The sequence below is a fragment of the Nuphar pumila genome, chromosome 2 (assembly GCF_984573655.1).
Source record: "Nuphar pumila chromosome 2, dmNupPumi1.hap1.1, whole genome shotgun sequence".
In the NCBI taxonomy this organism is placed as follows: Eukaryota; Viridiplantae; Streptophyta; class Magnoliopsida; order Nymphaeales; family Nymphaeaceae; genus Nuphar; species Nuphar pumila.
The window spans coordinates 14,956,262-14,982,507 of NC_143250.1; the positions used below are offsets into that span (position 1 = coordinate 14,956,262).

The following is a 26,246-nucleotide window of genomic DNA, read 5'->3' on the forward strand; positions in this document are numbered from 1 at the left end:
CTTGCTATAGGTTTAGAAGCAAGTATTGACTTTCTCCTACCTCTCATTTTTTTTATTTCATTCCAACCTCTGCCCCTAAGGCAATCGTATGATCGAAGCCTGCCACCATGCTATAGATCCAGAGGTAAGTATTGGTTTTCCTTTTTTTCCTTTTTTTTTGCTTTTATCATCGAGATAAAAGAAAAGGCTCCTCAGAATGCATCGATAATATTCTCGTGCTTGTATAATTCATCATTATAGGCTCATGGGCTAGAATCTTTCGATTAAAGTACCTTAGCTTCAATATGTCATTTTCTTATATTTTTCTAAAACTTGGTTATCTCATATAGTAGACTTTCGGGTGCAAGGACCTACTTGAGGGAATGATTGTTTTGAAGAGAGCTAGATTTATTTTGGGAGAAGATCTCTAACCTTTAATGATATTTTAATGTCATGCATTACATAATAATGAAGCTCTATCCTTATCTTATGACTGTTGGAGTCAAGGTGTTTTGGATTGTCAAGACCGTTATGGGTCTTGTCGAACGAGGTTGAATTAGTTCAAGGATGACTAGGGTGTGGAGACCGTTTTGTGGTCTTGCTGAATGAGGTCGGGCCATTGTCTAGGACAACTGGGATGTAGAAACCACGAGTCTCACTGAACGGGGTCGGGTCAGTGTTTAGAGGTAAACCAGACTTTCAAAACCACTTGGGTCTTATCGAACGAGATCGAGCCGATTTGAGATTTATATGCTTGGCTACTAAAGGTTCCTTCTTTCTTAAAAGATTTAGACTTTGAAATGACTTTACAATGCCCTATCCCTAGGTTTTGCATTGGTTCAAACTCTTTTGACAAGCCTCATGTCATTTTGACATAAAGACATCATTGAGAATAACCAAAGAAAATAAAGAAAGGGGTTTGGCAAAAGCTTCCTTAGTCTTGTCAACATGAATAGTATCATCGTGCAACGAAGATGATAGCCTAGACCTTAGAAAGTTTTTTTTTTTTAATTTTCTTGGCTTTTCTCATTTTTTGGATTTTTGAAAAAGACTATATACAAAGTCCAGGTTTTGAAGGCTTACCTGGGGTTGTGAGATGGTGATCTGTGCAAGATGTCCTTTTTCCTCCCTACCATTGTGGCTCTGCCCCGACCTGTAATTACAATATTCTAAGGGCAGTGTCTTCCTTTTGCTGAAAGAGAGATGAAAGAGTCTAGGCTGCCTTATGGCTTTTTCTAGCTGAGTCCTTATAGGAGGAGAGTCAGTCTTGTGCTATATGCTCCTTTCGTTGAGCTTATGATGATGGCTATTTTCGTGAAATGGTCCTTTAGGACCCATGAGGGTTTTTCCTTTTTGCCCCTTTTCGGTTTAGGTCCTTTGTGGCCTAGACCATAGGTTATCATTATGGATGCGGTTGGAAGAAACTCGCTTATGACCTTGGGCCTTTTGGAGATGACTGACACTTAACCCAAACAGGTTGGTGTTGTACTCATGAACCTAATGAGATGATCTTTTCTTTCTTTAGAGTGTCAACTTGCCCCTCAGATCTGAACAATATGGACTGTATAGTGAGGTTGTCCCTTTTTGTGATGAACGTTATGAGAAAAACCTTTATGTGATTGTTGTCTAGTGGGTCTAGATGCATCATATTTATCTGAGTGGCTTCTTGATTCTCTCATGGGATTCCTCTTTCTTGGACCGTTTGTTCTCCTTGACAACGAATCTGGGGTATTAGAAGTATCGATCAATAACAATTACTACATATGAGAGCTCATGGAACACAAACCATTATATTGTTAGATGATCCTTGTTTCATACCTTTCCCTGGGAACCAATTCTCTCTTATTTCAGAGTCCAGACTATTTTTTTTTGTGGCGTGATCGTTGTTATTCGACTCTTGTTGTTTTTCATTTACTAGCAGCTTCCCATTGTCTATATGGTCTTGGATGATGTGAATGAGGATAAAGTAGTCTTCGGTGTCATGACCCACATCTCTATGGTATCTGCAATATTTGGCTATATCATTCTCTTTCATTTGTGGTAGGTTAGACACCTCATGCAACTTGACTAGTTCATCATGTAACAATAGATCTAGGAGTTGTGATTCAGGCTACTCGAACTTGATGAATGTTCGATCTCTGGTTCACTTAGGATTGCCCCCATATCTGTTCTCGTTTTTCTTTTTTGGGGAGCCCTTCTGATTGCTTGCCTTCTGTCCCTAATTGTTGCTCTTTTGGGAGTTTTGTTCTGAGGTTCTCACAATGTTGACCTGGCCTTTGGACAAGTCTGACTTTCTGTGTATGTTGTTGTCCTTGTTGGGCTTCAAGAACCTGTCATACACTCCTATTCGAATGTCTACTTTGAAGGTGATAGTCTTCTTGATAAGTTCAACATATGTTTCAACCTAAGCCATGCTGATTAGGCTCCGTAGAGGTTGGGAGAAGTTGTCATTCAGGATGATCAACTAAGATTGACTGCTGCATCTTATTAGCCATTAACCGCCATCAGTTAATGAATTCATGGGCACCTTCCTCTTTCTTTTGTTTCAGGTCATACAGTTTGTTGATGGTGGAGAGAGCCTCAACATTAAATCTTAACCTTTCTAAGAACATGTTGATGACCTGCTTAAATTCTCTGACATTTGGAAGGTTTAGGGTGGCAAACCATTCAAATGCCTTTCCATTCAAACTTCTTGGGAACCAATTAATTAGTTTTCTATCGCTGTCTTGATATTTGACTATACTTTTCATGAATAAAGACAAGTGAGTCCTTGGGTCTCCCTTTTCACTAAACTTTAGGAACTTTGGAGGGGTCTCATCATTGTATCTCCCTGACAGAAAGTCATCCATGGAGTATTCTCTCTGATCCATGTCCATGTATCTCATTTTCGATGTTAGATTCTAGACTATGTCTTTCAGTGATTTGATATTTCTGTCTGACTCAGACGACATGGTTTGGACTAGACAAGTCGGCCTAGATCTGTGGACTCTCCTATCCACATTAGACAGTTGGGACTCTCCCCACTGACTGTTCTCTATATGCTCTAGATCTTGCGGCTCCAGAGTCTATTTGGTCTTTCTAATCTCTCTGTTGGCTTGTGCCTTTTCATGTTATGATTTGTGGGCTCTTCAGACTCTTTTTTCGGCTTGTGTTTGTTCTTGTTTCAACTGCTCGTGGATCTACCTCATATTTTTCTCCATCTTCTTCATGTTTTGTTTGGCTTGTACTAGCACATCCCTTTCTTTAGACTAGGCTTTGAAATGCGAGGTCCTAAAGGTTCGTCTCCTGGTGAACTCACCTGTGTTGGAGTTGTTCATCTCATAACTTGCATGAGGGACTTTACTAGACTAGTGAGGGTGTCATCCTTCATACCAAGCTTTAAAATGCGAGGTCTTGGGGATTCATCTATGTTAGAACTACCCGTCTTGTAACCCGTTTGTGGTACTTTATGAGATCGATGAGGGTATCGACGTAAGCTAGACTTAGGAAACATCAGGGCATTTCTTCTTTTTCGATTTTCTATAGACTCATCAAGAATATTTGTGTAATCATTTTTTCAGGATCCTCATTGAATATGATATTTTGCATCATATAGGGTGGCATTCCATACGTGGGATTCTCCAGAGATGGTTCCTCTGGGATGAATTGGATTTGGAGTTTGCGGGTTTTGGATCAAGTATGCATTATACCCCAAACAATTGGTCCACACTGGCCCACAATAAATAATGAGAGATTTTTAAAATAATGGGTACCCTAGAAAGCTATATCTACTGATCTGTGAGGTCTCTTCAGGTTTTGGGGTTTCATGGTTTCCTTCCGGGTCTACACCGATATACTCAAACTAACAACTTAATGGTACTAATATAGAATATTTGGCTCTAATGGTACCACCACTGATATACCCAAGTTAACAACTTAAAGGTCTAGAAGTGATCCAAAGATCTAAATGATAGGACAAGAGATTTTTGAAAAAAATTATAATAAAAGAAGGGTTCTTTTCCTAAAAGAGATGGTGATAAAAAATAAGGAGCACACAATTAGATCAACCAATGTCTCAAACAAACCTTAACTTGTTGGAGATTGTGTTTTTCTATTTTCTATGTGACATGTAATTTCTCTAGAAAGTGTTTCTAAAAATGTGATAAAACCTAAACCTCATATGTATGCATGGACCTAATGCAAATCATATATTCGATATTAAAAAAAGAACCAACTGGCAAGATACTAAGAAGCAACCTTAAAGAGGATGATATTATCTTTGAAAGAAAAATAAAAATCATGAGATTTAGATTCCGGAGCATAAACATACACTATTTCGAATGCCAAAACACCAATGAGCTTTTCTGCCCTAAAATGACATAACAAAATTCTCATAGGGATTTTTAACCAAGAAAACTATCTTTATAGATTTTTCTCTCAAAAGATCAGAGAAAGCTTGGGATGTCATCTGACACCCGAGCAAAGAGAAATACCTCCCGAAATAGAAATTGTTCTGCCATCTCACTGACTACCAAACGAGATACATAAACTTTTGGGTGATTTAGACCCAAAAATTCTTGTTTAAAAAAAAACTCACAAAAGACAAAGTAGAAAAATGAGTTATCTTTCAGACAAAATACAAATCACTCAATTTTGACACCAAAGCACAGAGATAACCTTCCCAAAATATAAACTATTTAGAAATTTATATCTCAAAATAGGAATAGAACCTCTATGAAAACTTTTGGGGTAGAAATATATAGTTTCAAGAAAAACACCTAAAATATGAAATAAAGTTGAAAATCTATTCTTTTCAACATAAGAAAAATTGATTGATTTTGATACTGGATCACTAAGATACAACCTTTGGAAGACAGTTGTTCAGAAAAAAAACACAGGGACAAAATGGTAAAAGGATTTTTCCATTTTAGCCCCTGGACAACCAAATTGTTGTCATTTTTGTCCTATATGGCAAAAGGTTTTTTTTTTTTTCGTTTGAACAAAAAAAAACTCAAAATTTATAGGTTTTGGATTCGTTAGAACCCAAATCTTACCAACAATGCACTTCTAACTATAAAAAAAATGTGATGCCATCGTGATCGCAAAAAGCTGTTGATAACAATTTGAAAGTTTGAAAAGGATCTGACTTATCCAAATTACACAAAATCCTTTTTTTTTTAATGTGGAGATGTTGTTTGCAAGCTCTGACTGTCATTTGCTAGAAGGAAAGGTAAAGTCAAAACAATTTTGGGATCCCTGTAGTTCGAATCACATATTCAGGTATGCAAACAAATATAAAACATGCATAATCAACCAACCAAAAAATAATATGAAATTGAAATAATAAGATTAGGGATTTGAAAAATACCTTTTACGGACTTGAGGGTCCGTTTTATCATTCAAGCTCCTTTTTGTCTATTAGCACCTCCACGTATGTATGAGTGTTCATCAATGGCAGACAAGACTTAGGTAAACTTCTGGTCCAGGACCAACACTTAGGTATGGGATTTTCATATGACCAGACTATAGGAGTGAACCCCTATTCATAGAATTCTACATGAAATATGGATATAAGAAATTCTGGGTTTGAATCAAACCCAAATAGATTTGCTATTATCCTTAAGAGTCATCCAAGAAAAGTTTTGCTTGGGATAGGACTTTGGATAGGACAAGATTCTACTTTTTGGGACTCTAATAAGACAATGATAGACTTTTGGGTTATTTCTGTCCAATTATTACATGTGAATGTCATTTTCAGAGGTTTCCTATGGATTAGATAATGAAATTTCAGATCTCCATGCTTAAATTGGGTCGTACTTCGGATCCATTATGATAGAGTAAATTGTTTTGGCCATAACTTTCTATCCAAATGTCAGATTGAGACACTGTTTGATGCGTTGGAAAGCTAACATCCCCAAATTTAATTAATCATTTTGATAGAAAAAAAATGCACTCAAAGTGGGCATTGAAAACAAGATTTTCATTGAATAAGTTACATTGTTTTCGTCATAACTTCCTATTTCTATATCATAATGACTAGATTTTTAGCTTGCTGAAAAGCTAAGATCATATAGTTTAATTACTATTTTAAATAAAAGTTTAGAAAATATCATTTTGGAGTCTAAAAGTTTAAACTAGCAAAACTTTATAATAACCTGGTTCAAATTGAAGTGTTTACAATACCAAAACTTGGTTTCATCTGTAAAAGCATATGAAACTTGTCTCTAAGAATATAGGAAACTAGTTTCTTATATAAGTGAAACCAGTACCAAACTTGGTTTCATTTATGGGGGTAACAATAATTGTATCTCTCTAAAACAAGGTAAGACATGAGACAATAGAACCTCTGTAGCACCCTCTTACACCTTTCATATATGTGTGGATCAATCAACATCTCTCACTTTCATTGAGTTGTCACGAGAGGTTATTTTTTTCTTTAATTTAAATATGATTTTTATACTTTTTATATCAATTTCATGATTGAGATTTGAGAAGACATGCATGAGATCATTCACATATTTGCATATACTTTTCATAAATTCTTGCAAGATTCAGCCCTTACATCATTATTTTGAGATTGTTCTTTGTTTTTCTTTATTTAGTTTGTCTTAAAATATATTGCTTTCAATATTATGCTTTTAGACATTGGCCCATTGCTATATAGCTATACATAATAAAATTAGGTGATATTTTGATTTTTAGTGCTTTTTCTTGGCATTTCTTTTGTTACAATATATATTATGGTATTATTTTTATAACATAAATGATTTGATATAATTTTCAGAAACCCACCACATACCAAAATCTCTTATCAATGTGTATTAGAAACTCATACCAAAATTTTTATATACATATTTCAATAAACCCATACCAGTATCTCGTACTTGTACCCATCTCTGGCAACTATGATCTGCCTAACCATAGCTTGCCTTTAAAAAAAAAATGTTTCAGACACCTATTTTTACTTACCCAAATAATTAGATCACACCTTATGGCTCAAATGTGTAAAAAGCATTTAAAAATTAAAAATATTACACTTTTTTATGCAGGAATTCCTTATTCATGACGGTAGCAAACATTTAACTTTTTTATGTACTTGGAACCTTGGACCACTTTCCAGACTTGGACCCAGACCGACTTTGAACTAGCTTTAAAATCCAACCCACCTATAACCTAGATGCAATGCAGGATAACAAACTGTGATGCAATAACATGATGTGGACTCGGTACGCACTGATCCACGACCTAAGATCCAAACGGATCTTAACACACACAGAAGCTTATACGATAATGAGTCTGAACAAGACTTTGAAGAATAGAATTTTGAGACCCGTGTACTATGCTTTAACAGATGCAGCCCAAAAAAAAGTTATGCATGACTCACATAGCTTTCTAACGAATCTGAAATCACTGGATTCAGATTAGCAGTGTCTGTTCTACGAACTCAAAACTGGGACTGACGAACAAGGCTATGACAAACTTTCGGATTCTGTGGGCAGTCTGTTTGAAGGGGTTTTCAACCCTACAAACAATAGAGTTTGCAAAAACTTTCAACTGAGAAATCAAAGGTCGGATTCAGACCTTTCCAACAAACTAAAATTCGGAATTTTCTGAGATTTCTACAAGGCTCTACAATTTTTTAATTCTGAAAAATGGAATAAAGAACTAAATTTTCCACTATTCAACAACAACAAAGATTGATATTTTTGAGGTACCTAAACAAAGATTCAATTAAAACTTAAAACACAAAAAATTGTAGATCTAGGTTTTAAATTTTCACAGAATCAAACAAAATGAATTTTTATGCAGGGAATCTCTAGATAATGAAAAAATACCGAACACCACTAGGAGTGTTCTGAACCAAACTGGTGATAGTGGTTACCTGTCAAAATGAGACATTGACAACACTTTTCAGGGACTTAAACGACCGATTCACAAAATAGCCTCAACTACAAAGTTGTAGGAAAATGTCTTAGCTTTTTGAAAAGCTAAAGAACATAAGAAACTGACCAATATTGAGCTCGATACGATCATTTTTTTGGAAACATTTCTGACAACTCAGGATTCGAGAATCTGAGTTTTGACAGAAAATGGAGGTATATAATAACCAATAAAATTGGATATTTTATGAATAATAGATTCACTTTTTAATGAAAATAATTCAAACATTCATTCCAATCAAACAAAAAATGGTTTACTTGCAACTTTCAAGCAATTTGTAACGACAAAGATGAAACACATAAGATAAAAATAACACAAATGAAACTCAAATGAACCAGTGAACACGATAACCGGATGAAGGTGGCGATGTATGTCGCAGGGAGCAACCGACACCGAAATGAAGTCTCTTGAACTGTAGCTCAAACCACCAACCAACATGAACCAAGAATGCTTACACAGTCACGTCAAGGTAGATCTTCTCAAAGATCACAAACTCGAGCTTTTCTACCAACCAAAGGGCTTGATGCCGTCAGTAAAAAACTTATCAGGGATTTTAATGACTTAACCTTGTCAAATCACGCAAAATAGTAAACAACAAACTTGTAGCGCACAATCTTAGCTTTCTAATAAGCTAAATATCACATAATTTGAACCAGTATCTAGGGAGATACAGTCAAAATATTGAGACTGTCTTCACCCTTTAAACACTTCTTTTCCACCAAGAAAATTTCAAAATTTTCATCACCAAAGCCCCCTTCCCTTGGTCGACCTCCCTTCATTAATAGGCTCTAAAGCATGGAGAAGAGCCACATTAAAGAGGCAAATGGCCTTCCCAAGCCATGCTCAAAAAATGTATTGACTTAGGATATTTTTGGCCATGGGCATTAAAAGGTCCAACAACTATATTTGACTTGGACGAGTCAAGGCTAGATTTTGAATGAGAACCAACATGGTCCATTCCCAAATGGCGCCAACTAGGACCCCCTTTGAAAATGAATCTTGATTTAGATCCAAAATATGCAGTGAACTGGATCCTGCACAAAATGCATTAAAAAATGCAAATACAAAAAAATAGAAAAACTACCTGCATTCCCCATACACCCTCTAGTACCACAAAAAGATCCTACAGGGCATCAGAACTATCCAGATCCATAGAATACAGCTCCTAAAAAAATAAAAAATAAAAAAATAAAAAAATAAAAAAATAAAAATATATTTAACGCGATTCCTCACATGCCAAAATAGAATTGAATAATAAAAATACAATCTCTAAGAAAGCTGCAAAATATCTCAGATTTGTAGCACAATAATCAAAATGGGTTTGGGTTGGCAAAGATCCAATTAGACTCTAATAGTCGTGCTCGATTAGATCTGCCCTGGATCGCATCCTGGATTGGATCTTGGGAATTGGATTTGGATCCAATTCATCTTTAAAGCTTGGATCTTCATGATGCTTTACATCATTCCCTCCTAGGTCAAACGACTTCATCCTCGAAGCCTGTTTCTGCTCAAATGTCACTCCATAATCCATGCACACATTCAAAGTGTAATTAGCACAGAATCTGTTCATGGCAAATAAAAGAGAACTAAACAAGGCAAAAAATTCTATATAAGAATGATAAAAATATTTGATGCAATATAATGCAATATGCTCTATAAAATGCAATTTAGATAAATTCAAAGCATAACAATGAAATTGAATCTCAAAAGCATCTAAGATATTATATTTAATAATCTTACCTTGCATCAACATACTGCAGATAATAACAAAATTTAGGTCAACAATGGATAACAATTTGACTATTTATCATGCAATTCAAAATGTCAAATTTTGCACTAAGAATTTGATAATCACAAGATAAGTCACAAGCAATACAATGTAACAATAGACCAAATTTACTATCGAGATTTATTAAAGAGACAAAATCAACATTATCTACTAAACCCTGATGGTCATAAACAAGATTTCGGGCTTTAATGCCAACTAGACCTATTGCGTTACGACTAAAATGAGACTCTAAATTCAATTCCATAGAAGGATTTTCAACATCTAAGCGCTCATTGATACACACGTCTTGTTGATTCTCATCAACAAAATCCACTTTTTTGACAGTTGACTCGACAATGGATATACTAATGAGACTTGTCAAAACAATGTCGACAATCATGTCAGATGCAATGCGGGGGTAAACCATAACATCCATGGGTTCACTATGAGAGTTTTCAAAAATGCTGGGTTCATTGACAAGGATGTCCACAGACTCACTGATGCTTGGGTTGAGCTTTTCAATTTCGACATCAGCCTTGAAAATAGGGGTATAATTGACATGCGTGAAGTCATCAACAACATATTCACATGCAAGCATCTCTTCATCTTTGATACTTTCACCAACTTCTCCAAAGAGCGGATTTTTAAAGATGAAGTTGTCTTCGACCAAGCTTAGACAACCTTTGGGGCTCTCTATGAATAAAGGGTTGTCAAAAGTGATGTGAGATCATTCTTCACGATCTTCTATATCAGAAAACGAAGACAGATCAGACAACTCATCGGTCTCTCTAACGAGGGTAGGTTTTGCATTCATCTCTTTAAAGATTGGATCGAAAATGAACACACTCATAGTAACATCCTCAAGTTTAGGTGAGGTTTCCTTCTCGGTTTTCTCATCGAATATCGGTCCACCAACCATTTCACGAAAAGGCTCCTTAGAAGGATCCTTTACGAAAATAATAAGAGTGTGATTAATTTCTTCACACTGGGACTCTTCTTTGTTATCCCAATCCTCATTTTCTATTATGACTTTCTCAAATTATTGAGATCCTAAATTAGAAGAATTAGAACTTTCTTCATCCTCGCAACTCACACACGAGATTTTCTCAAACCCAACCCTAGAATTATCAGTTTTAAATGAGGTGGGGTTGGGGACTAAAGGATGAGACAGGTGTATGAGGGCTCTGCCTCATATTTCTTTGTGAAAAATTCATATAATGGTCCTTCAGATTTGGAGCACTAGACTCCTGACTGGATCTCCTAGGCAGATCCATCTTTCTACCCGCATACAGGTTCTGATGTGGGTCAGATCCATGAACGGAGTCAGACCACCCATATACCCTCAAGGATTGAAGCAAATCCGATCTGTGATGAAGCTCTTCCCCTAATTCCAGTTAATAAAGCTTCGATTTTATCCCTGCAATTCGCATTTGCTCAGCGTAGAGTTGACTTTGCAAATTTTGAGCTTTCTTATCCCGTTCTGACTCAAATTCTTTATCAGAGTCATAATAATATGTCTTACGCGTTTCTCATGAACCACACTGACTTCACTCGGATGTTCTCTCTCGCTCTCTGGTAAAATCTTCCATTCTACGACTTAGATCTTCGATTTTATACCACAGAGTTTGAGTTCCATACCTAAGGTCACAGATTTCATTTTTAGGGTTATACTCGCTATGACTCCTATAGCCTATTTGCCCAGACATGATGCATGGATCTAAAAAAAAATTGGACTCCCCACAACACCAGGATTCATGTCGGATTGAAAAATCTGGCAACTCTCACTCTGATATCAAAATGATGCAATAACACAATGTGGACTCGGTACACACCAATCCATGACCCAAGATCCAAACGGATCTTGACACGCACAGAAGCTTATACGATAATGAGTGCGAATAAGACTCTGAGGAACAAATTTTGAGACCCGTTCACTCTTCTTTGACAGATGCAGCCCAAATAAAAGTTATGCACGACTCGCACAACTTTTGAACAAATCCGAAATCACTAGATTCGGATCAGCGGTGTCCGTTCTACGGACTCAAAACTGGAACTGACGAACAAGGCTATGACAGACTTCTGGATTCTGTGGATAGTCTGTTCGAAGGGGTTTTCGACCCTACAATTAGTAAAGTTTGTAAAAACTTTCAACTGAAAAATCAAAGGTTGGATCCAGACCTTTCCAACGAACTAAAATTCAGAATTTTCTGAGATTTTTACATGGCTCTACAAATTTTTGAATTCTGAAAAATGGAATAAAGAACTAAAATTTCCACTATTCAACAACAACAAAGATTGATATTTTTGAGGTACTTAAATGAAGATTCAATTAAAACTCAAAACACAAAAATTATAGATCTAGGTTTTAGCTTTCTATAGAATTAAACAAAATGAATTTTCATGTAGAGAATATCCAAATAATGAAAAAATACCGAACACCACTAAGAGTGTTCTGAACCAAACTGGTGACAGTGGTTACCTGTGAGACTGAGACATTGACAATACTTTTCAGGGACTTAAACGTCTGATTCACGAAATGACCTCAACTATAAAGTTGTAGAAAAATGTCTTATCTTTTTTAAAAGCTAAAGAACACCAGAAACCGACCAATATTGAGCCCGATATGATCATTTCTTTGAAGACATTTCTGACAACTTGAGATTCAGGAATCCGAGTTTTGACAAAAAATTGAGTTATATAATAACCAATAAAACTGGATATTTTATGAATAATAGAATCACTTCTTAATAAAAATAATTCAAACATTCATTCCAATCAAACATCAAATGGTTTACTTGCAACTTTCAAGCAATTTGTAACGACGAAGATGAAACACATAAGATAAAAATAACACAAATGAAACTCAAATGAACCAGTGAACATGATAACCAGATGAAGGTGGCAATGGATATCGCGAGAAGCAGCCGACAATGGAAAGAAGTCTTTCAAACCATAACTCAAACCACAACTCAAACCAGCAACCAACACGAACCAAGAATGCTTACACAGCCACGTTAAAGTCGATCTTCTCAAAGATCACAAACTCGAGCTTTTCCACCAACCAAAGCGCTTGATGCTATCAACAGAAAAATTTACTAGGGATTTTAGTAACTTAACCAAGCCGAATCACTTAAAATGGTAAAGAACAAACTTGTAGGATACAATCTTAGCTTTCCAACAAGCTAAAGATCACATAATTTAGACTAGTATCTATGGAGATATGGTCAAAATACTGAGACTATTTTCACCTTTCAAACACTTCTTCTCCACCAAGAAAATTTCAAAATTTTCATTAACAAAGCCCCCTTACCTTTGTCGACCTCCCTTCATTAATAGTCTCTGGAGCATGGGGAAGTGCCACATTAAAGTGGCAATTGGCCTTCTCAAGCCATGCTCAAAAAATGATATTGACTTGGGATATTTTTGGCCATGGGCATTAAAAGGTCCAACAACTATATTTGACTTAGACCAGTCAAGGCTGGATTTTGAATGAGGACCAAGATGGTCCATTCCCAAATGTCGCCAACTAGGACCCCCTTTGGAAACGGATCTTGATCTAGATCTAAAACATGTAGCAAACTAGATCCTGCACAAAATACATTAGAAAAATACAAATACAAAAAAATAAAAAAACTATCTGCGTCCCCCATACACCCTCTAGTACCACCAAAAGATCCTACAGGGTACCAGAACTATCTAGATCCGTAGAATCCGACTCTTAAAAAAAATAAAAAATAAAAAAATAAAATTATATTTAATGCGATTCCTCACATGCCAAAATGGAATCGAATAATAAAAATACAATCTCTGAGAAAGCTGTAAAATATCTCAGATATTATAGCACGATAATCAAAATGGATCTAGGTTGACAAAGATCCAATTAGACCCTGATAGTCCTGCTCGATTGGATCTGCCCTGGATCGCATCTTGGAATTGGATTTAGATCCAATTCGTCTTCAAAGCTCGAATCTTCAGGATGCTCTGCATCAAAATGGGCTCCCATTCCAACCTTTGTTAGGATGATATCCAACCCATATGGTTGGACCTGTGTAGTATATTCAGGTCTTTGTTAGATTCAAATGGTCAATATAACCAGATCTGGGTCTATCATAATCGGGCTCTAGGTCCAGTCCCACGTAAAAATCAGTAGAATTTGCACATTTTCAGCAGGTCCACCACATACCAGATCATCACCCAATCTCTCTCTCTAGAGAGAGAGTGAGAGAACTGAAAGTATAACTATCGTTTAAACAAAAAATTTCATGGTATGTTCTCTTCTCTTAAATCTGACCATATAGATGTGACCTACAAGCTTGGTTTTGTAGGGCCCAACTCTTGTATCATTCCATTATAATGCAAGCAGGATTTTTAAAGGCTTGAAAACCAATGGTTCAAATTTTTTATAAATATTCAAGCATCCAGAAATCATGTTTTTCATTGAAAAGACAGATCAATTCCTAGCAAATTCACCCATGCCAAACATATGTATAGCATTGAATTTGCAAAAAAATGTTTTGGAAACGAGTAGTTCAAACTGTAGTACTCATATTTGTAATGGCTCATGTGTGTGTGTGTGTGTGTGTGTGTGTGTGTGTGTGTGTATATATATATATATATATGAGAACTGAAAATATGAGAATTAATGTGTGACCCATGATTTTCATGGATTTTTTGTTTTTTTCTCTTGAATCTAACCATACATATGTGATCTGCTTGCTTGTTTTCTTAAAAACCCTCTCTTGAATCATCCGATTTTGATGCATAAACGAGATTTTTTCAAGTCTTTAAAATCAATGGCTGATAAGCTTCATAAATATTCAAGCATTCAAAAAATGCATTTTTCTTCAAAAATACATGATCCAATGGTTGATTCCTAGTAAATTCACCATGCCAAGCACGTCCAGGTGGTTGGAAATACCCATATTTCTAGTTGTCATATTCTAGTTCTCTATCTATCTATCTATCTATCTATATATATATATATATATATATATATATATATATATATATATATATATATATATATATATATATATATATATATATATATATATATATATATATATATATATATAAGAGGGAGAGTAATGTGATCCTTCTGCCCACCTTCTCATTCTGTCTGCCCCTCTTCTCATTCTGTCTGCCCCTCTCAAAAATAATCATTTTTTGCATTTTTTTCACATCTAACACCATAGATGTGATCTATAGGTTTTGTTGAGCGGAAACCCGCTTTTGGATCACTGAAATCTAACCTGTATATAGGTTTTTCCGGTGATCCAAAATAAATGGCTACAAAGGTACCCATTTTCTTGGCTCATAAAAACATGTTTTTTTGTCGAAAAACCTTATCCAAGAGTTGATTTCCACTAAATCAAGCATGTTAAACACATCTAACGGTTCGGATCTATCATAAAATACTTCAAAACTATGGGGCATAACGAGAAATGAGACCTATATATAGGTGTTAAATGAAACATGCTATTAGATTTTTGAGCTTTTTTCCCTAAATTCTAACATTATATCTTGTTTTTATAGGAATCATTACTTTGAGCATTAGATTATGATGGATGGTTAGGTTTTTAGGAGGTTTCAAAAATCAACATCCTACAATTTTTATAAATTTTTAAGGCTCCAAATGCCATTTTTATATCAGAAATGCATAATCTAAGTGACGATTTCTACTAAATCAATCATGTTGAATGCATCTATGAGGTTAGAATTGCAAAAAAGTACCAGACATCCAATATCATATTTTATTTAGCACAGTGCCCATTTAGCACAAATGTATTACCCTATATATCTACACCATGATACCATAAAGTTGGGGTGTCAACAGGTCAGGTTTGGAACGGATTTAGGTGAAACTAAACCTATACCTGATTTGAGATTATGTGGTCCAGACCTGGCTCCAATCGGATCCACCATAAGATAAACCATGTTTAGAGCTTGATTACATGAACCAAACCCGGTCCATACCCAATAAAATAATATTTGTTTCTTTTTTATATTGAGAAATTATGGATCTTTGTCAGAACTTAGGTCAAGCCCGAGTTTGGTATGAAATTTCACAAACCATACCCGGTACCACATATTAATTTTAATCAGACCTTATTTATCACCAAATTTTGACCCTATAGGGTTTGGTACGGGTCGGCTCCGGGTCAAACCCAACCCATTGACACTACTATGGTGGTACACACTTGTTTATATGGATCTAACCACCAAATGGTAGATCTAACTAGATGGTTTTATCATGTCTAATACCTCATAAGATCCTATTTTTGAAAAGGTGAAAATCAATGGCTCACAATTAAAGAAAATAAGGGTGGTCTAGAAATGGTATAAAACATTATATTTAGGTAAACTTCAATACATGAAAATAGTAAATACAACATGTTAAATATGATCCAAGGGTTAAATTTTGCATTTTGAGCTTAGATCTATGTAAATCAAGTGTATACCACCATATATATATATATATATATATATATATATATATATATATATATATATATATATATATATATATATAATACGTAAACCAGTCAAATATGTAAACATGTATAAACTGAGATTTTCATAGTTTTTTTTTTCTAAAATTTCACCGTACTCTAGATGCATGGGTTTATAGAAACATCCTCTTGGATCATCCATATGATATAAGAAGGATATTTTATAACTTGAAAATGAATGGCTTAGAATTTTTGTAAATATGCAAGCATAAAAAATCATATTTCTGGCGATGATCCAATAGTCAATTTCAAGCAAATGGACCACGCCAAATGCATCTACAGGGTTAGATTTGCAAAAAAAAACTATGCAGATCTTGTTTCATACTAGTTTACATATTTTGATAATATATATATATATATATAGATAGATAGATATATATATATATATAGAGAGAGAGAGGTATGTAACAATAGATGCATATTGAATGAGAATCAGACGTGCCTTGCGAGTTCGATTTAGTGTATTCCAGAGCATTATTGACGGTCGCGACCACCGCATGTTTTATGTTCAAAAACAATATTTGTTGAATCACGCCGGATCAATGGCGGAGAAGCATCCACTAACAGTGGAAGCTTTGTGCATCTAATGTCACTAGAATATGAGAACTACCATATGAAACTCTGATTTTCATGATTGTTTTGCTCTTTTCTCTTAAATCTAACGCACAAATGTGATGGATGTGTGCTTCTGGATCATCCGATTATAATAAATAAATGAGATTCTTTTAAGGCCTTAAAATTAACAAACTCATAATCTTCATCAAGCATTCAAAAATCATATTTTTCATTGAAAACACACGATTCAACAGTTGATTCCTAGCAATGGAAATGCCCATATTTCTAGTGACTCATATAAAAAATCAGTAAAAAATCGATTTGCAATTGACCCGATTTGGATTTTTTCATCTAAGTAAAAAGTGTTAGAAAATAGTTTTGGAATATTTTTAATATTATTTCAATGGCAGAGAAGCATCCATCCACTAACAGTGGACGCTTTGTGCGTCTACTGTTACGAGCTTCTTTCTCTTTCTATATATAGAATATGAGAACTACCATATGAACTCTGATTTTCATGATTTTTTGTTCTTTCTTAAATCTAACCGCACAAATGTGATCCTTATAAAAAAAATCAGTAAAAAATCGATTTGCAATTGACCCGATTTGGATTTTTTCAAGTAAATAAAAATGTTACAAAATAGTTTTGTAATATTTTTAATATTAGTTCGCAGGCTGATTCATTTCACAATTCAGTTGAGAATCAGTATCAACCGATTCACCTGTAAATGACCTATACCATTTTTACAACCTTGGTTTATACAATGGTTTTTTTGGGTGTTTTGCAAAATAGTCCTCACATTATTATCAATTTACAAAAATTGTCCTTGCCTTATATGGTTTTGCAAATTGGTCCCCAAAATAGTCCATCTTTTTAAGTTGGTGTCAAGTTAACCATGGTTAGGGCATTGACCATGTTACACAAAATGACCACTGTACCCTCTGATGCCTTCTTCCTAACTTCCCAATCTTTTAAGTCGGTGTCAAGTAAACCATGGCTTTTTTTTCAGGTGTTTTGCAAAATAGCCCCCCTCCTTATCGTCGATTTGCAAAATCGCCCCCACCTTAATGTGGTTTTGCGAATTGGTCTCCGCAATAGTCCTTTTAAATTGGTGACAAGTTAACCATGGTTAGGCATTGACCATAGTTGTATGTTACAAAAATAACCATTCGCAAAACCATGGTTAAGGAGAACAAAAGTGCAAAATCGCCCCCACCTTAATGTGGTTTTGCGAATTGGTCTCCGCAATAGTCCTTTTAAATTGGTGACAAGTTAACCATGGTTAGGCATTGACCATAGTTGTATGTTACAAAAATAACAATTGTACCCCCCTTTGTTGCACCAGCCTTCCCAATCTTTTGTTCTCCTTAACCCCTCCTCTTACACCCCATCTCTCAACAGCGTTTTTTGACAACTTTAGTGATCCCAAAATTTTCTTGCAGCCATGTGGTGACAAACCCAATGCTATCAGAAAAAGATATCAATCATACAACATCATATTATAAGTTATCAGTAAAAGATACCAAACATACAACATCATATTATAATTTCAATAGCAATGCACTATTCATTGATACAGTGGGTGAACATACAACAATATTATAAGTTATCAGTAAAAGATACCAAACATACAACATCATATTATAATTTCAATGGCAATGGACTATTCATTGATACAGTGGGTGCATTTATTGTGGGTACATCAAAAAATAATGAGAGAGAGAGAGAGAGAGACAGAGAGAGAGAGAGAGAGAGAGAGAGAGCCATCAAACGTTCATGGAGTTGTCATGCTTCATGATTGGAGGAGGAGGAGGAGGTGAAGAGGTGGGGCCCAGTTTGGCTGCTCCTGGTGGAGGTGCAGGAACCACATGCACTTGAGCAGTAGCGAGCAGCTCCTTCCTTCCCCTTGATCTACCAAGGAAGTAGCACCCAAACCCCAGAAGGATGGCAAACAGTATCAATGGGAGGGAGATCACCACAACAAAACCCATCTTCTCTGTCCCAAAGCAAGCATGGTGAGTAACTAATTAGAGACCAACCTTCTTTCACAGTCAAGACCACTAGGATAAATGGATCAAATTCAGATAGGATCCATTATGGATCCAATCTGAATATGATCTCCAGGTAACTAGGGATGCCATTGTCAACAATTCATGATTAGGTCGGATATCCGCCTGACCCGAATCCTTTTGCTCGGGTTCGGTAAGGTGTTGCACATCCGAAATTACAGTCGGGTTGCATTCAGTATTAAATTGTCGGATCCGGACTCGGGTTCGGTTTCAAGTGAGAATCCCAGTGGATGCTTATTATTAGGTTATATGGATGCAAACCAATGTAATTAAAACGTATTTTTCAAAGATATAAAGCGTGTTCAATTTTGTTAAATGCAATAAATGGTTTCAAAAAAGGTTTAAAAAAAGTTGTGCAGTGCCATAAATGTACAAAAACAATTTAAAAAAAAAAAACTGCACCACGTGTTTCCAATGTATAAATGTTGTGAGAGTTTGTCAACAAATGTATAATACTGTAGCATTGAGCCATTGTAGTTTTACTTTTTCATAACAAATCTAAATTCGGATCGGATTCGGTTTCTATTGTAGCAAGCATATTCGGATTCGGTTTGAAATATTTCACATCCCAGCGATTGAAAGAAATCTGATTAGTCGGGTTTGGTATAAGCTACATCCTAACTGAATTGGACCCATTATACCTTAGAGAACTCCAGATCCAAATAGAAGCGCTTTTCATTTATCGGGATCCAAATGTCCAATTGAGCAACAGATGAAGAATCTTAGCAATGTTCAAGTCACCCTTTAATTGAAACTATTGAATTAACTATATAAAGATAGTTATGATTGCAGTTAAGAAATTCCTAACAAGACAAAGAACAGAACCAAAAGCATAAAGAAACAGGACTAATACTTGGTGGAGTAGAAAAGAATAAAAAAACATAATTTTGAATTCAAAACATAAAGAGAAAAAGGAAAGAAAAGAAGTGGAAACAAAGAAATCTAAAGGAGAAATCAGCAAACAAAAGAAATTTTGTAAAATAGCCTGACAAAAATGCATGTAAATTCAATAAATATCTCTAAAAATTAGACCAACTTTGGAGAAATCGAGTCCCACCCTAACAAAAGTCGAGATTAATGATGAAAATGGGAAGGAACAGGTGCAATCGACGAAATCTCAAGGAGAAATCAGCAAACAAAAGAGATTTGGCATAGTCTGATTCAAGAACAATGCAAGATTGCATTTATATTCAAGAGATCTCTCTAAAATTCAGACCAACTTTGGAAAAAACGTTTCCCATCTTAATAAAAAAACAAGATTAATGATGAAAAATGGGAAGAAAAGGCAGAACCCAAGACAGTTTTGAGGAGGAAACGTACCTTTAGTTGGATATGACTGTTATCAATGGTGCCAAATCAAGAAAAAGAGCAAACTGAAATCCTGAAATTCCCCAGTTAATTGCAGAGATCCAAACAAATAAAAGATGAACAGAGATAGATGGCAGACCTAGTCGGTGGTATATATATATATATATATAACTCATGGGTGGGACGGTGGTCACTGTCCCCGTGGTACAGTTCATCGGTTGCCCCAACGTTCGAGTTGTAACGGATCAAGTCGTAACGGATACTTTCTCACGTGCTTGCTTGCATCTAGAGGAACGAACAGCCCAACGGTCTAGATATGTGGGGTTCCATGGTTTCAGCGTCAAGAATGAAGAACTATCGACCGTTGGATTCTCAAGATCGATGTCGCTTAGATAAGAGGGATTCCTCCCAATGTTGACCCAATGTTGAATCTAAAAATTAAGCCCTGAAACCATGTGTCACAAATTTCGGCAACGGTTTCAAAATATCACGAAATTTACTGGTATTTTAATTGGAAAATCGATGAAATACTGAAAATATATAGTTATATTTTCCAAATCAAGCCTTTATTTAAAACATCACAATTTTAGTTTTTGAAGAATACTGATAAATTCAAGATATTTTCAAAATATCAACAGCTTTTTAAATGTTTATACTTTATTAAGATATCAACACGTACGGCTATTATTTTGATACTACTAATAACTTTAAGTGTTTTTAATAAAAAACTTATTTTTAATATTAAAATATCAAAAAATTTATTGATTAAAAATGCCCTTGTGACATGCATGGGTGGCTGTTAGTGGTATCAGCGGAAATGCATCATGCAGTGTCACTGCATAAAAAATGCTCTCATATGAAAACGCATTTTTGTTTATCTATTGAACTATTTTTGTGTTCATATTCGTGTCATAACATGTTCGGACACGAGACACGTTCAAAATGGCCTGTCCCTGTGACTTGAGTGCAAAGTTATGAAAGGTTTTCTCCAAAACTGGAACCATGGTGTATGGACGACGAGAAACGGACTTTTGGGTCATATGCTGGTCAATATCCCCAACTATATAGCTTCCTGACCGGCTGACCCATGGTTGGTTGGACTCACCGCTATGTCACAAGGACACGTCAACTTGGCAGCAAGTCCCTTGTGACATGATAGGACACGATATGGCAAGTGAGCACAGACACAACATGCATGGACAAAATTTGTAATGTTTTATTTTAATAAACATGTATTTTTTAACATTAAAATATCAAAAATAGTTTTTTTATTGAGTAAAAATTAAATAAAAAATCCGTGTCGTATCATTCTCCAAAAAATTGGTGACAAAGGATTCACGTTTCATGACCAAGTTTTAATAGTGTCTTCTGAAGAATTCTTGAGGAGGGTTACACAGGATATTTTGGGATCCAACCACGTCTCAACAAGGATGACCTTTTTTTTTTAAGTTTGTTTTTTTGCTTTAATGAAGAAAGAAACCACCGAGTGCTTTGGACGTGCCAAAATTTACTGGCCTTGGAGGTGCCACATTTACATGTCCTATTCAGTTGAACCTTTTAGGTGTGTTTGATTGCTTGTCCAAGATTAGATGGAACAACATAACATAACAAGCATAACACTATTTAACAACTGTATTATGTCCTCTGTTAATTTGTTTAGACTGGATAAGAAGTTGTATTCATTGTGCCAGGTATTTGATTTTTATGCTATGCGGACAGCTTGGACACATATATATAATGGGAGAGGTATTTTGGATTGTACAATTCGATCTGCCCCACCATATGAGTGTTTTAACATATTTATTATAGATTTGAACTCTAGATATGAATCTAAAAACCAAAAAATATTTAAAATTTGGGTAATTTGAGAAAAGATAAGAATTGATCTTTTTTTATATAAATGCTTTAATCGTTATCATATTGGATCTAATTATGAAAGTTTATCAAAAAAATTATGAATTTTAGCATCAAATATGGATCTCAAACTGGATCCAAGTATGAAAAATTGTTTAAATTTTGAGTAATTTGAAGAAAGATATAAAAATTTATTATATACAAATGCAAAAACCATAAAGAAATCAAGAAACCCTAAAATGCAAGAAAACAAATCATAAATAAACCAAAAAAACCCTAAACTACAAGAAAATTAAATCATAAAAACCAAACAAAATATAAATAAACTATAAAATTAAAAATAAAAAACTATAATTCAAATATTAATCAAAGGAAATCAAAGGAAAACCAACCTAATCAAATACAAGAAAAGCCCTAATCAAATTAACTATAAGAAGCCGTAATTCCTCTAAAAAAGCAGCCCTAATTAAAAAAAATTGATTCAAAGCCCTAATAAAAAATGAAAGAAAAAAACCCTAATCAAAATTAAATATTAAAAGCCCTAATTAAAGACATTTGATTCAAATCCTTAATAAAAGAAAATCAAAGAAAAAAACCTTAATCAAATCAAAGAAAATCCCTATTTTATTCAAAGCCTTAATCAGTGAAAAAAAAACTTAAGCAAAGCCAAGAAGGAGAGAGAGGGGAACAAAGAAGAAGAGGTAGAAAAAAGAAAAAGGAGGAGAGAGAAAGGAACGAAGAAAGAGGAGAGAGAGTCGACCTCACCGCTATTCTCATCGCTGGTCTCGTTGCTGATGCATACCAGAGAGAGAGAGAGAGAGAGAGACCCTGCCTCCTACCCAATTTTCTTTTTAGCATCCCCACCATCCTGTTCTTGACATAATAGGGGGAGGGGTGGAATGGTGATTCACCATTTCTTGGATGCACCTTTTGCACATCCATTGCGTCATCCCAAACATCCACGACATGTATAGGACACATGATCAAACACACCCTTCCAAAAAGTTTTCCCATTGCTTTGGCCTTGCGGCAATGGATATGCACCACAATTATCAAACTCTTGATTTTCTTTTTAGAAAAAACATTGTAAGAAAAAAATTGTTTATAATGATTGTATACTTGGCAAAATGAGATGAATCCTTTTGGATCTAGAACTTTTATATCAAAAAAACTTTTATGTCAAAAGAACCTTTTAAATTGATGCATTTAGATGTGTAGGGACTAGCTCTCGTTATGGCAAAATGATGATTCTCATATTATGTTACTTTTATAGATGATTATAGTAGACATATTTGGATCTAATTCCTTATGGCCTGCTACTTATAACTGAAAAGATGTTTTAAATTTTTTTGACTCATCCTAGCGGTGGAGTTGCATGCGTCAACGATGGCGAGTCCGCCCTTACTCAAAAGATGTCATTAAGAAAGTTACTTTCTCTGGCTGCTTGCCATCATAACTGCAAACCAAGGTTGTTAAATGCGATGAGGCGTAGCGAGGCGTTGAGCATGTTATGAAGCGATGCATAAGCCTCGAGGCATCATGATCAATTGGGGTCCAATCGAACCCGATCCATTTTCACCCCCGAGTCCCCGACCCCTAGGGCATTCTCATCTCTCTCTCTCTCTCTCTCTCTCTGAACAATTCATAGGAAGCAACCGAAAAATTCTCTTCTTCCCTAAAGAAAAAAAAAAGAAGAAAATGAGTTGCCAAGGGACCTTCGACAAGTCCAGCTGCCGCCGAATCGTCCTCCAAAAGACCTTCGACAACGCCTTCAACAAGGTCCACCAGGAGACCTTCGGCAAGTCCAGCTGCCGCCGAATCGTCCCCGGCCAGTTCCTCGCCGTCGACCCCAAGGGCCGTGCTGTCATGATCGATGCCTGCGAGAAGCAGAAGCTCGTCTACGTCCTCAACCGCAACACCGCTGCTCGCCTCACCATCTCCTCCCCTCTCGAGGTTCACAAGTCCCACACCCTCGTCTACTCCATCGCTGCCGTCGACTGCGACAACTCCGTCTTTGCCGCCATCGAGCTCGACTACTCCGAAGCCGACCAGGACCCCTCCGGCCATGCTGCCATTGACGCTCAGAAGCATCTCAGCTTCTACGAATTTGACCTCGGCTCTCTCGCAAGTGGTCTGAGCCCATTGACAACGGTGCCAACCTGCTTGTCACCATCCCCGGTGGCGGATTTTGGTAGGAAAGTGACGGTTTGTAGGGACTACACAGATGCGTACACTTAAGAAACGAAGCACGTTTCGACTTGAGGCGTGCTTCACATGAGTGAAGCGTGCGTTTCAAGCCTGAAACGCCTCACTGCAAGGCCTCAGTACCTTGAGCGTGTGCCTCGCCTCTGAGGCGTACGCTTGACGTACTGAGGCGTACGTGCAAACTTGAAGTGGTAAATGGTCGTTTCTGTTCGTCCACGCAGACCCCAAAACTGATGCACGTTTTGCACCTTACACGAACCCTAGGTCGGATCCATATATTCATCTAGACATGACCTGTATTAGGCCTAACCTGGTAGAGCTTGATTCCTCTTCAAAAAATTTGCAGGCACGTTGTGAGAGAGATTTGATATGTAGTGAAACACAATTCACCACCACTGTATGCTCCACGTGATAGAAATCCAGCATGGCCCCAAAAATCATATTGGACCTACTAGGCAATCGAGCTATATGTCACCGATCAGATTAGAAAATAAATCCTACCCATTGAGAGCTTATCCATAGGGTAGGCATGTTTGTGGATGAGTTTAACTTTAGAAAATTTTGAAGACCTGCACACCATAAGCAATTAAAGCTACTAGGAAGATACCTTAACCAACACAACTATGTAACCTTGCAATTTTTCTTCTATAAATTCCCTGCCTAAGCTGCTTTTCTGCTCATCACCACTTGAAGCATCACATCCATTGCCCAAGTTCTAGGTTTCATTTTGAAAAAGGCACACAGAATCCATACAATGGCTTCTCGATTCCTTCTCTTCTTAGCTCTGCTCATCTCTGTATCAGTGCTAAGCTGTGAACTCTGTCAAGCTGGCCGGTATCTATTGGAAACAGAACAGCCAACTCTTCCTACCATCCCCACTCTTCCCAAGCTTCAACTTCCTACAGTACCCACTCTTCCCCAGCCTGAACTGCCACCGTTACCCACCGTTCCTATACCAACACTTCCTGCCATTCCCCCAACTCTCCCAAAGCCAACCTTGCCGGAACTGCCCACTTCTCCCAAGCCAACTTCCCCATGATTAGCCACTGCCTCATCTATTTCCCACCATCTCAAACCATATATAACCGTCAGCGCCACCAACCCATCTCTGGAAACACTCCTTTCTTCACTCACGACGTTGACTCTAGCTGTTTGAGCCGTCTGCAATAGAATTTTCTCACATGTGAGCATGGTATGGATCTAGTATGTATCCTGATGGTCTTGCAAGTAGTTGTCGGTGGAATTAGCTGGCTAGCTTGCTGTGGTCGTTTAATTTAGACCCATGTGTCTCTCTGTCTCTCTGTGTATGCTATCTACGCATATATCTCAAAGACCTGCCTCTGCCACAAACCGATCCTCATATAGATGTTTGTGGTCCTCAATGAGTTTTTTGTGTTATTGGTGTTCTCATGTTATGCTGTTGTGTTTGTGTTTGTGCTTGTGGGTCTCAACGCTTTGTTGAGTTTCACTTTTAAGTAACGTTGATCTCTTTTCGGCTCTCTGTGTTGACATGCGTTTGCATCCTTCCCTTTTCACTGATGTTATTGGAGTTATTTGGCAAATAAGTTTGATCTCCTTCCGACCCTCCCAATTGATATTGCTCACAGTAGTATCATGTAAATGTCTGTATTAGATAAAATAAAACAGGTAGTTATGGTTTGCAGTTCTGTAACAATGGCAAAGAGAGAGAGAGAGAGAGAGAGAGAGAGAGAGAGTATCAACATTAATACTCCAACAAAATGTTGAACCCATGAACCAGACACAGAAGAAACAAAGCTAAAATATAGAAAAAACAAAGCTAAAGAAAAGAAACTACAGACAGCTAGCAACAAAACAACAAAGCCTACTCAACCAGGATCCGCAGGATTAGAAGAAACCACCGCTGAGTGAACGTCGTTCAGATGAGAGGAGAGGTCTCTAAGATGCATACGTAATATTGCATATACATCAACCAGGATTTTATGGACAAGATGATTAAAGATGATCAGAATTTGAAGGAAAGTAGCATCATTGCGTGCCATCCAAACAAACCACCAAGTAGTAAGCAACCATGTCTTCCAGATCAGTCTCCACCG

The 26,246-nt window shown here is 36.3% G+C and overlaps 1 protein-coding gene and 1 pseudogene across 1 annotated transcript; one reads left to right on the forward strand and one right to left on the reverse strand.

Moving 5' to 3' along the window:
* Nucleotides 1-18,501: 18,501 nt before the first annotated feature.
* On the reverse strand, nt 18,502-18,726 carry LOC149844843 (uncharacterized). Its single transcript, XM_089986367.1, has one exon. The coding sequence runs from the start codon at nt 18,724-18,726 to the stop codon at nt 18,502-18,504; it is 225 nt and encodes a 74-aa protein (XP_089842493.1).
* A 4,938-nt stretch (nt 18,727-23,664) lies between these two features.
* Nucleotides 23,665-24,204, forward strand: LOC149844844 (spliceosome-associated protein 130 A pseudogene; annotated as a pseudogene).
* Nucleotides 24,205-26,246: the final 2,042 nt, after the last annotated feature.

Excerpts from the sequence above, each read along its gene's own strand:
- LOC149844843 (XM_089986367.1), bottom strand. The coding sequence starts at position 18,726 with ATGGGTTTTGTTGTGGTGATCTCCCTCCCATTGATACTGTTTGCCATC.